Source organism: Ceratocystis lukuohia (genome assembly GCF_044167205.1).
Source record: "Ceratocystis lukuohia strain C4212 chromosome Unknown Supercontig3_pilon, whole genome shotgun sequence".
In the NCBI taxonomy this organism is placed as follows: Eukaryota; Fungi; Ascomycota; class Sordariomycetes; order Microascales; family Ceratocystidaceae; genus Ceratocystis; species Ceratocystis lukuohia.
The window spans coordinates 2,786,443-2,797,206 of record NW_027263522.1 but is presented as its reverse complement, the minus strand read 5'-3'; the positions used below and the strand labels follow the sequence as shown (position 1 = coordinate 2,797,206).

The 10,764-nt window shown below is 49.3% G+C and overlaps 3 protein-coding genes across 3 annotated transcripts; 1 reads left to right on the top strand and 2 right to left on the bottom strand.

Annotated features, from left to right (window-relative positions):
- Positions 1-1,731: 1,731 nt before the first annotated feature.
- On the top strand, positions 1,732-2,442 carry HOO65_030707 (TspO/MBR-related protein; the record flags this gene model as incomplete). The annotated part of the gene is made up of 3 exons (XM_071002391.1): positions 1,732-1,843; positions 1,884-2,022; positions 2,091-2,442. 3 exons carry the CDS (start codon positions 1,732-1,734, stop codon positions 2,440-2,442), a joined length of 603 nt encoding a protein of 200 aa, XP_070860386.1.
- A 2,073-nt stretch (positions 2,443-4,515) lies between these two features.
- Positions 4,516-6,687, bottom strand: HOO65_030706 (serine/threonine-protein kinase Sgk2; the record flags this gene model as incomplete). The annotated part of the gene is made up of 2 exons (XM_071001975.1): positions 4,516-5,923; positions 6,077-6,687. 2 exons carry the CDS (start codon positions 6,685-6,687, stop codon positions 4,516-4,518), a joined length of 2,019 nt encoding a protein of 672 aa, XP_070860385.1.
- Positions 6,688-8,334: 1,647 nt separating this feature from the next.
- Positions 8,335-10,566, bottom strand: HOO65_030705 (serine/threonine-protein kinase Sgk2; the record flags this gene model as incomplete). The annotated part of the gene is made up of 1 exon (XM_071000477.1): positions 8,335-10,566. One exon carries the CDS (start codon positions 10,564-10,566, stop codon positions 8,335-8,337), a length of 2,232 nt encoding a protein of 743 aa, XP_070860384.1.
- Between the last annotated feature and the right edge of the window lie 198 nt (positions 10,567-10,764).

Here is a 10,764-nt window from a genome sequence, read left to right as displayed (position 1 = left end):
GAACCAAGACAGAAAAAGACAGAAGCCTAATTGGGGCGGCAAGCAACGATAAGTTAGAGAAAGTGAGCCAAGAAATGAAGTGGTGAGTAGAAAGAACCAAGAGAGTCAAGAAGGCAAGAAAGAGAAAAAGAAATGAAATGAATCCGCGACCAAGAAAAGAAATATGAAAAAAAAAAGATGGAAGAGAAAAAGAAATGATTGCTGGCGCGTTGCCGCAGAAAGGCAAACGATAGCCGGCCATCAGGAAGAGAAACAGAATTATCTAAGAAAAAATCCATCATCTCATGGATGAGGAAGAGAAGAGAGAAAAAAACCCACGGTCGCAGAGGCCATTGTGAGAAAGAAAAAGAATAAGGAGACAAAAGGCTGGATAGCAACAAGCAACACAGCGACAATCTAAAGCTAGGAAAGATAAAAGAGAAGGGGGGAGGACAAAAGACACGAGATACAAGAGGCGCGCTTCGCGAAAAGAAACAAGGCTGCACAAGAGGGAGGAGATAAAGAAGATAAAGAAAAGGTGATGAGAGAGCGATGAAAAAGGAAGATTTCAGAGGTTTAGAGGGGAGAACGAACTTGGTTTGGAAGAAGAGAATGGCGAAGATAGTGGTGCAGAAGCCAAAAAGCGATGAAGCTTTGCAGAGATAATAAAACAATAGGCGCTTCTCGATGAACTGGACAGCGGCGATGGGCTGAAAGCCAAGCAACGAGCAAGAAAATATAAGTAAAACGGTTCAAGACCTTCCAATAAAGATCGTGATGGTTTTTTTGGTGGTGATGTTCTGAGTAGAGCGAAGGAAAAGAAAGGAAGAATTAAATAAACGAAGAAAACAAAGGGAAAAAGACCTGGCAAGGTTTAGTTGTGGCTGGCAGCGACCCAGGCGCAATTGCCTATTTCAAAGGATAATAACTGGAAAGGGAGTTGCCTATGAGCGTTTGGCAGTCAACAAAAAACACTACACATAGTACCAGATTCAGCAACTTCCTTCTTCCATTCAAGCAAGAACAATAAAAACGCGTTCCGGCGGGTAAATATCGGCTGAATCACAGACAGCCCCAATTACGCACTCGCTTTCGTTCAAGGCCTTTGGCTCTGGGCACTCTTCTTCCCAGTGTCTAATGGGATAAAAGAGTGGAGAATTAAGGGACGGGGGGGCCCAAAGCTGTGGAGCGCATTGCCGATCACGCTGTGGGTCTAACATGCTTGAACATGCCGGAGGCTCGTAACTGCAACGCAACAGTTTTAGCAATAACCAGTCAGCTCCGAATGGCTGCTTGCTGGAGAAAAGATAAACAAAAATTCAGGCACAACTGAGTGTAGAACTAGGGGTAGTTACCTCTTGCTGGATGTCCCCTGTGCCACTCAGTGACTCTCCTTCTCATCATTTCTGTACCTGCATGACGCCTTAAAAGCTCATTCTTCATAGACAATGCAATGCAATCATGCATCGATAATACGTAGGTAGGTAGGCACGGTATACATGTAAGTCATTATCACTGCTTGCTCATACATGTATATGTGTGCTGGCACGGCCCCTCCGCCTGCTTTTTAGCTTGGGCTCCAAGCCTGCTGCATTCGACTACAGCCCATGCTAGCCAATCATAAAGCTTGATGCGCTTTCTCCCTTTACATATCCACACATACATGCAGCGTGCTCGCCCTTCCAAACATCTTTATCGCTAACAAGGTCCTTGTTGCCTACAAACTTAGCCTGTATCAGGCCAGCCACCACAATGACCTCATTCATACCATCTCTGAACATCCCCGACGCGGTCTTCACGAACCAAGCGGCCAGTATTCTTCTGCCCATTGTTCTCGGCGGTATTACTGGCCACACATGCTCTCGTAAGCGGCTCTCTGTTGGCCAATTGAACAATCTTCCCAGGCGAAGAGCCTCATGCTAATGGCGTTCTACTCCTCATGCTAGCCGCACGGAACAAGAGAGCCGCTGCGCTCAAGATTAGACAGCCGCCCGGTATGCCGCCGCCCAAGGCCTTTCCCATCGCCTGGACTGGGTTGTATGCGTATGTCTTTCTTTTATGTTTTTTCGCAGCCCTAAAAAAGTAAAGGATCTAGCTGACAGTCCACGCAGCCTCATGGGCTATGCAGCTAATCGTGCTATCACCGCGGGCCTCTCGTCCCCCCTGGCGTCCGATATGACCCTAGCTCGTAAATGCGCCACTCTCTACACTGTCCAGCTTGGGCTTAATGTCATCTGGATGCCGCTGTTTTTCGTGGCTCACCGCCCCATTGAGGCTACTGTTGATATCGTGTCTTTGGTGGGCATAAACAGCTGTCTTGTATACACCATGGGTCAACTTGACACTATTTCTGGCTGGTGCATGGTGCCTTACGTAGCATGGTTGGGTTTTGCGTCGTATCTCTGCGCTGGGGCCGGTGTGTTGAATGGCTGGAACTTTAGCAAGAAAGCCCGCGAAGATTGATAAGCTCTTCTTATTATCTGGCGACGCCCCCCAGATTGAATCTTCCCTCTACGGCGATGTCTATATGCGCCCCCGATTATCTTTTTTTTTGATTACCTAATCAATTGATTACGTAATTCGAAGGGGGGCGCATGTAACTGTCGCCTTTGAAGCGATGCAGAAACAACGGATACAGCAGTAGTAGCAGATGGAGGCAAACAATCCAGCGAAAATTATGTATTTAATAGCTCCGAATACATGAGAGGGCATCCCATCGAAGTCATTACATGGCCAACCTGATGCCACTTGCTACATTTTGAATCTTTCCTTTTCATAGGCTCAACATTCTCAAATCTAGACGGCTCACACTTCATACTTGTGACCAGCTGAGTAGATGTTTTGAAAGTCAGGCCCTTCCATGGCTCTAATTCTACAATGTCTGCTAAGTCATCTGCTATGTTATTCGCATTCACAGCATTTAAAGCGTCTGCTAAAGCGTCTGCCTCCATCTCGATCTGGCGTATCAGCATCGCTGGCGGGCATGCTTTAGAGGTCCTTATGTGGCCAATTCCACCATATGCTGTACATTGCACATGTACAAGATTCGGGTCTGCCTACTTGTATGCCTATTACACACTCTTGTTCTGGTCTTTGTAGGAAGAAATCTAGTTCATGTTGAAGTGGCCCTGCGCAGCTCAGGTATGTCGCCGTTCCGCTTTGTGGACGCTTCTCGGGCAATGTGAACAATGCCACCAACTTTTGCGGAGAGCACGGATTATTGAGCAAGACCGAGATAAAGCTGACATGGTATGGTCCCTCCTTGTAATAGGAAATTTACACAATCTACGTGTCTGGTGACGAGTCTAGGCCCCGGAAGCTCAACGCATCCCGACAAACAGCAGGCGAGAAGACCATTTCTGCCCTGATAGATAGCATCGACGGCGATGCCCTGCGTGAGCGTGGCGAGACTTCACGTCAGGGAATGAAATGAACTGTCAGTATTCCAGCAGCCAATCAGGCATACTTGAATATGGATGTCGTTGGGGGACGCAACTACCATGGCTGAATCGTGTTTGAAGGTGGAAGAGCCTGGCTAGCACGATTCCGGCTACAGAACCACAACGCACCACCGGCGGAGGAGAGAAACTTTGACCGTCGAAGCGAATTCGCTACATGTCGCTTTCTGGCCCAAGTTGCTGTCCCAGTTCCATGCGTTTATTACTATGCCGATGACGAGGGAGTCGCACGAGCTCTCTGTGTTGGTTGCGCAGAAGCCGCACTTTGGAGTCGACCAAGTGATAGACACGAACCCTGAGGATGGGAAAGCTGACCAGAGTTTTCAGTGGATGGTGGAAGACTGCTATGGGAGAACAAGTATTCGACTGTGACATGTGGTAAAGGAATGCGCTGGCCATGTATGGCGATGGAGGCTTTACGTCTTCAACTGTCAGATTACAGTGACATATTGTTTACCAGGGGTATCATCAGCATGGATTCTCCTAGTCTTTACATGGCCACCAAACGAAAGGGCAACATTTCTTTAGGCGATAGATACGAGAATGTTGACATCCATGAGCTTCAAGCTCTTCTCTGACTGGTGCGACAGACAGCCTTTTCCCTCCAAACGGAACTTGCTGTGCGATCGACTCCTAATGAAATGCCTAACGAGCAGCAAGATTTGCATCGAAAAGATCCGGGCTAGCCTACACGATTTAAACATTATGCCTCGCTTGGATGATGTTGCTGGTCTTATGTCCACAGCAGCCAAAGTGATTCAAGGCAAACATGATAATTGGTTTCTTTGGCTGGAATACAGTTGGCCAAGTCCACCGCAGGATCAGGACACCTCGAAGGGAGCATTTTGGCAATGCCAACCTAAGCGAAGAAAGACTTTAGAAGATTCTGTTCTGGGACGATCTCTATGATGACGGTATATCCAAGTTTGAAAATACATGGTCTTTACAAGAATACTTGTTTATAACTGTATACCTCTCCCTTGTGTTCTCCCAGTACTCCATGCACCTGATCCATCATGATTTCCTTCCTAGAAGGCCACACATGGCTGCATGTGGTAACGTAACCCTTTGACATTAGCTAGAGCTTGCTGATAGCCTCGTCCAAGGCAGCTATTATAGGATTGTAAAGTTGGTCTGGGTCTCCAATAGGTGTTCCAACGCTCATATGCTCGTCCTTGTCCAAAGGAAAAAGGATCTTCCTTATCTTCAGGCAGACCGGCTTCACGACATCCAGCGCCTCTGGAAATTCCTCCATAATCCTTGCAAGACCATTCACGGCCATATGATCTCGCTTAGTATCTGCTATATATTCGAATCTCCCAATCTCCCATTTCCGGAGGCGGCTTTTCTTGCGCGGGATCTCTTTACCAGCGAATCCATTACTCCATGCTTGGCGTGCGCACATCCAAATCAAGACATAGAAGAACGACTCGAGGTCATGGCGGTAGGTGTGATCCTTCTTGCTCAGTACCTCTATCGCCATAAACTGCATCGTGCCGGTCCGGTGCCGTGCCCCGCTCGGTTCACTGTCTAGTACTTTGGCCAAGTCAAGATCGATGAGCATGCCCTTGAAGCCATTGGCTGTTTCCGGGTTGGTGATAATAATGTTGTTTGGAGAGATGTCGCGGTGCAAGATCTTACCAGTGACATAGAGAGACCGATGCGCTTTGATCGCATCCCGCTCAGACTCCAGCAATTCCTTGATGCTTCTAAAGTCGCTGATGACACGACCGGCTGGTGAGACGACAAGACAGGAGTAGATCTTGTTCTCCCACAGATTCTCGCCAGGTGTGTACAGACTCGGCTTCGTATTGCTAGACCGCCGCCTCTTTGACCCAGATGCATTGCTAGAAGTGTGGTCAGCTGAAGATTTGCGCTTGGTTGACATGCTCATGGTTGATAGTGAATCATGAAAGTAAACGTCCTCGCTCCGAAAAGGGTGGGCTGCGGAGAATCGGAGTCCTTCCCGCATCTCTGCAATAGTAGTGATTTGACGATGTGCCACAACCCTAGCCACGCCCTCGACACCCATAGCTTCCGCCCGTTTCAGTTGTTCCACCTCAAGCTTGCGCTTATCCGGTGTCCACGAAAATTTGGCAACGTAGCTGTCCTGCGTCTTGTAGCATGTTGTCCCGCGACACACAATGGCTTTCTGTCGAATCATTAGCTTGTGCAGGCGGAGCCTTGTTTCTTTGCCATTTGCATCATCCAAGGTGACGTAGCGATGCCCATCCCGCCGCTCCATGAACGTATCTAGGCCCATTGTAGCATCATCCATTGTAGCATAGCCAACAAGGGCACGCGCAAATTTGTCCGGCTCGTCGTGGATGTCGAACGTACGCGAGCTGTACGCCCCTGACCGATCGAAGATCCAAAGTTCCATTTTGCAAGCATAAAGAGTGAAGGCGTGGACGAATCGGCGGGTCGGCTGGTCAGTGAAGACACCCTGAACATGGCACATGAGCTGGAGGAAATCGGCCTTGAACCTGCTTGTGTCGTAGAACTTCTTCTAGTCCCCCATAACAAGGACGTGCTTGTAGAAAAATGTATCGCTCCTTTCCACAGCTGGGCTCCGCAAGAAAAGGTTCATATGTCCTTTTCGTTCTTGGAGCTGGTCGGCGGTCTTGGTGGTGTGGAACCTGTACGGCGCGTGGTCCAAGAAGCGCTCTTCCAGAGAGCGAAGCCAGTCCCAGACCAGCTTTTCGTCACGCACCTTCGGGAAGGTCGTCCATTTCTTTCCATCGTGCGCGGTCAACACCCCCTCGAGCATTGCCTCCTGTTCTCTGCGCCACCTCTTGGGATCAAAGAACTTCTCCCATAAGCCCCCTACATTGCGGAAGGTGCAATTCTTGATCTCTTCAAAAGTTCCTCTGGATGCCGAGGCGATGCTGGCGGGGATAGCAGTGAAATTGCTGAGGTTGTTGATGTTGTTGAATACAGCTTCCCAGATATCGGTGTCAGCAGATTTGTCAACGAGATGGCGGACAAGAGGACGAAATGCGTCGAGTCTAACTGGACCACTTCGGACATTCTGATGAATCGAGCGTAATTTTCCCGCCACGTTACCGTTTCCATCAGGAGAAGGAAGGCTGGTTACCGCTGGAAATGCAAGAAGAGTTACTAGAAGTTCTGCGATATCTTCCTTCTGTGGATTTTCGACATTGACGCGTAATATTTCTCGAATATAGTCAAGCCTATTTTCGAGAGGATTTTCTGAAATGATTTTGTTCTGCTGTTCTGTGAGGGCCATTTTGAACCAAAGTGCAGCACGGCGACAAGATTGAAGGACCGAGATGGAAAGTAACAACACAAAACAAGACAGACGCAACGTCTCACGTGACCACGTGACACTTGTGGCGATAAGGTCGTTGTCAGGCCGGTGGTGTTCGCCGTCGGAACTGGGGCATCCAATACTAAAGCCTTCCGGAAGCGCTATCCAGGCCAGACCACGGCGAGCAGCCTGGCAATCAAAAGGTTGAGCCAAAACACCAATGACTGGCGCTAGGGACTTTGCAGCCGCATTGCTGCGAGCCTTGCGATTAGCTATAGCGATGGACCTGTCTCTCTGTACTCCAGCCTACGTCCATTCGTCAATATCAGCATCTTAACTTAGCACCCCATGGTAGCTCGACCTGCTCGTGGTTCAAGGGCAGCATGGACAACACATATCTTCAGCTTTAGCTACCTGCCTTGTGTAGATCTCCCTGTGCGGAGAATAATACTCCCATAGGCTTTCTGCAGGAAAGCCGTGTGATCCATTCACCTTTAGAGATTGTCGCTCAACTCTAGCCAAGGCCCTTCAATTAGCCTCTCTCGCCCTACTATAGCCATTGCACACATATGGTTTAGAAGCCGACAGTCTGCCATCACCAGACCTGGTGCACGAGAGGTTAGAGGACAAGGACCGATCCCAATCCATCTTGCCCGCAGCTATGCGACCAGGAGTTAGCAGAGTTGCAGTCCATTATGGATGTCTTCCCGGAGAAGATTAAGGCAGTGTCCCATCAGCGAACACCTCGGCTAGGGCTAGAGGGCCTTCCAGGCTCTCGGTGCTCCAGCATATCCGGCGCTCAACTATGGTGACCGAAACCCCGCTGAAACTGCGTAGACACGAGCGGAATGCAGCCTGAGGGGACTTGACCTTATTCGCGAATCTATATCCAAAAGTCTCAGCACTCTTTGGGATGTGGCTCTCTCTAACGCTATATGAAATGCTTCGTGCCTCGTTGATGCGTTACAGTCTCGATCCCACATCACATAGCCGCCTATTTTCCTGGACGTTGGCTTGTAGGCTCTGCTGATGGCCATGTCTAATCCTACCCTTCTCTGTCTTTGCAAGACCTTTTGTGGCACCACCAAGCGTCTGCCTTGTCTTTTCCAGGTGATAGCCCCTGTACACGGCCTCTTCATCAAGATTAGTAGCTAACAATACAAATACCTCTCCATATTCATACCATCTTCCTCTCCCTCTCCTTTAACGCGCAAATAGGCACTCAAATCTCACCACTGCTGTTCACGCCATAGCTTTCTCTCGAAATAGCGAGTCTTTGAGAAGGCATTCACTACAGCAGATCCCTAGACGAAACTATTTCGCAAATGCCTGCCGACTTATATTGGTGGCGCTTATACCGCATATCAAACCAGAGATCTGGAGGTTCAGTAGATTCTTAGGGAGGTGATACAATCAAGACGCCGAGAGGCCACAGTGTTGACTTAGAACCAAGGTTTGCGGCCGACATGCCCCCCACTAACTGGTAAACCACTTGATCAAGCCTCTATGAGAACGAGGTTAAAACCGGCCACATGTGTGGCCTTTTGCCTTTGCTTCTAAACATAGTAGGTTGTGGTGAGGCCACATATCTCTGCATGTGGTGGTAAAATAATTGTTTGACATGAGCTAAAGCTTGCTGATAGTCTCATCCAAGACAGCTATTATAGGATTGTAAAGTTGGTCTGGGTCTCCAATAGGTGTTCCAACGCTCATATGCTCGTCCTTGTCCAAAGGAAAAAGGATATTCCTGATCTTCAAGCAGAGCGGCTTCACGACATCCAGCGCCTCTGGAAATTCCGTCATAATCATTTCAAGGCCAGCCACAGCCATGTGAGCTTCCTTAGTTTCTGCTATATCTTCGAATGTCCCAATCTCCCATTTCCAGAGGGGGCCATACCTGAGCGGGATATGTTCACCAGCGAATCCATTACTCCATGCTTGATGTCCGCACATCCAAAGCAAGACATAGAAGAACGACTCGAGGTCGTGGCGGTAGGTGTGATCCTTCTTGCTCAGTACCTCTATCGCCATAAACTGCGTCATGCCGGTCCGGTGCCCTGCCCCGCTCGGTTCACTGTCTAGTACTTTGGCCAAATCAAGATTGATGAGCATGCCCTTGAAGCCATTGGCTGTTTCGGGGTTGGTAATAATAATGCTGTTCGGAGAGATGTCACGGTGCAAGATCTTACCAGTGACATAGAGAGACCGATGCGCTTTGATCGCATCCCGCTCAGACTCCAGCAATTCCTTGATGCTTCTAAAGTCGCTGATGACACGACCGGCTGGTGAGACGACAAGGCAGGAGTAGTTCCTGTTCTCCCACAGATTCTCGCCAGGTGTGTACAGACTCGGCTTCGTATTTCTAGACCGTCGCCTCTTTGACCCAGATGCATTGCCAGAAGTGCGATCAGCTGGATATTTGCACTTGGTTGATATTCTCATGATTGTTAGTGGTTTGTAAAAGTAATCGTCCTCATCCGGAAAACAGTAGGCCGCGGAGAATCGGAGTCCTTCCCGCATCTCTGCAATAGTAGTGATTTGACGATGTGCCGCAACCCTAGCCACGCCCTCGACACCCATCGCTTCCGCCCGTTTCAGGTGTTCGACCTCAGGCTTCCGCTTATCCGACGTCCACGAAAATTTGGCAACGTGGCTGTCCTGCGTCTCGTAGCATGTCGTCCCGCGACACACAATGGCTCTCCGTCGAATCAGTGCCTTGTCCAGCCGGAGCCTTGTTTCTTTGCCGTTTGCATCATCCAAGGTGACGTAGCGATGCCCATCCTGCCGCCCCATGAACGTATCCAGGCCCATCGTATCATCATCCATTGTAGCATAGCCAACAAGGGCACGCGCAAATTTGTCCGGCTCGTCGTGGATGTCGAACGTACCCGAGCTGTACGCCCCTGACCGATCGAAGATCCAAAGTTCCATTTTGCAAGCACAAAGAGAAAAGGCGTGGACAAATCGGCGAGTCGGCTGGTCAGCGAAGACACCCTGAACATGGCATGTGAGCCGAAGGAAACCGGCCTTGAAACTGCTTTTGTCGTAGGGCTCCTTCCTCTGCTCCCCCACAACCAGGACGTGCTTGTACCAAAGTGTGTCGCTCCCTTCCGCAACTGGCCTCTGCAAGAAAAGGTCCATCTGTTCATTTGGCTCTTGGAACTGCTTGGAGGTCTTGATTGTGTGGAGCTTGTATGGCGCGTGGTCCAAGAAGCGCTCTTCCAGAGACCGAAGCCAGTCCCAGACCGGCTTTTCGTCAGGCACCTTTGGGAAGGCCGTCCATTTCTTTCCATCGTGCGCGGTCAACACCCCCTCGAGCATTGCTCCCTGTTCTCTGCACCAACTCTTAGGGTCAAAGAACTTCTCCCAGAAACCCCCTATATTGCGGAAGGTGCAATTCTTTATCTCTTCGAAAAGCTCTCTTTCAGCAATCCTGCGCACTTTACTGTCGACGTACCAACTCGAGCTGGCCTTGATGGCTGTTCCTCTGAATGTCGGGGGGATGCTGGCGGGGGGAGGACCGAGGTTGCTGACGATGTTGAATACAGCTTCCCAGATGTCGATATCAGCAGATTTGTCAACGACATGGCGGACAAGAGGACGAAATTCGTCGAGATCAAATGCACCCCTTCGGACATTCTCTCGAATTGATAATAATTTTCCCACCATGTTACCGTTTCCATCAGGAGAAGGAAGGCTGAATGCTGCTGGAGATGCAAGAACAGCGTATAGAAGCTCTGCGATATCTTCGTTACGTGGATCGTCGTCATCGTTGCGTAATGTTTCTTCAATAATATAAAACGCATCTTTGAGGGGTTTTTCTGAAATGATTTTGATCTGCTCTTCTGTGAGGGCCATTTTGGACCAAAGTGCAGCACGGCGATGGGTTTAGCAGACAAGATTGAAGGACCGAGATGGAAAGTAACAACACAAAACAAGGCAGACGCAACGCATCACGTGATCACGTGACACTTGTGGCGGTAGGGTCGTTTGTTTGTTTGTTAGATTGCACTATTTAACGTCTACCTACTAGTTTTCCAGTTCAATACAACGGGA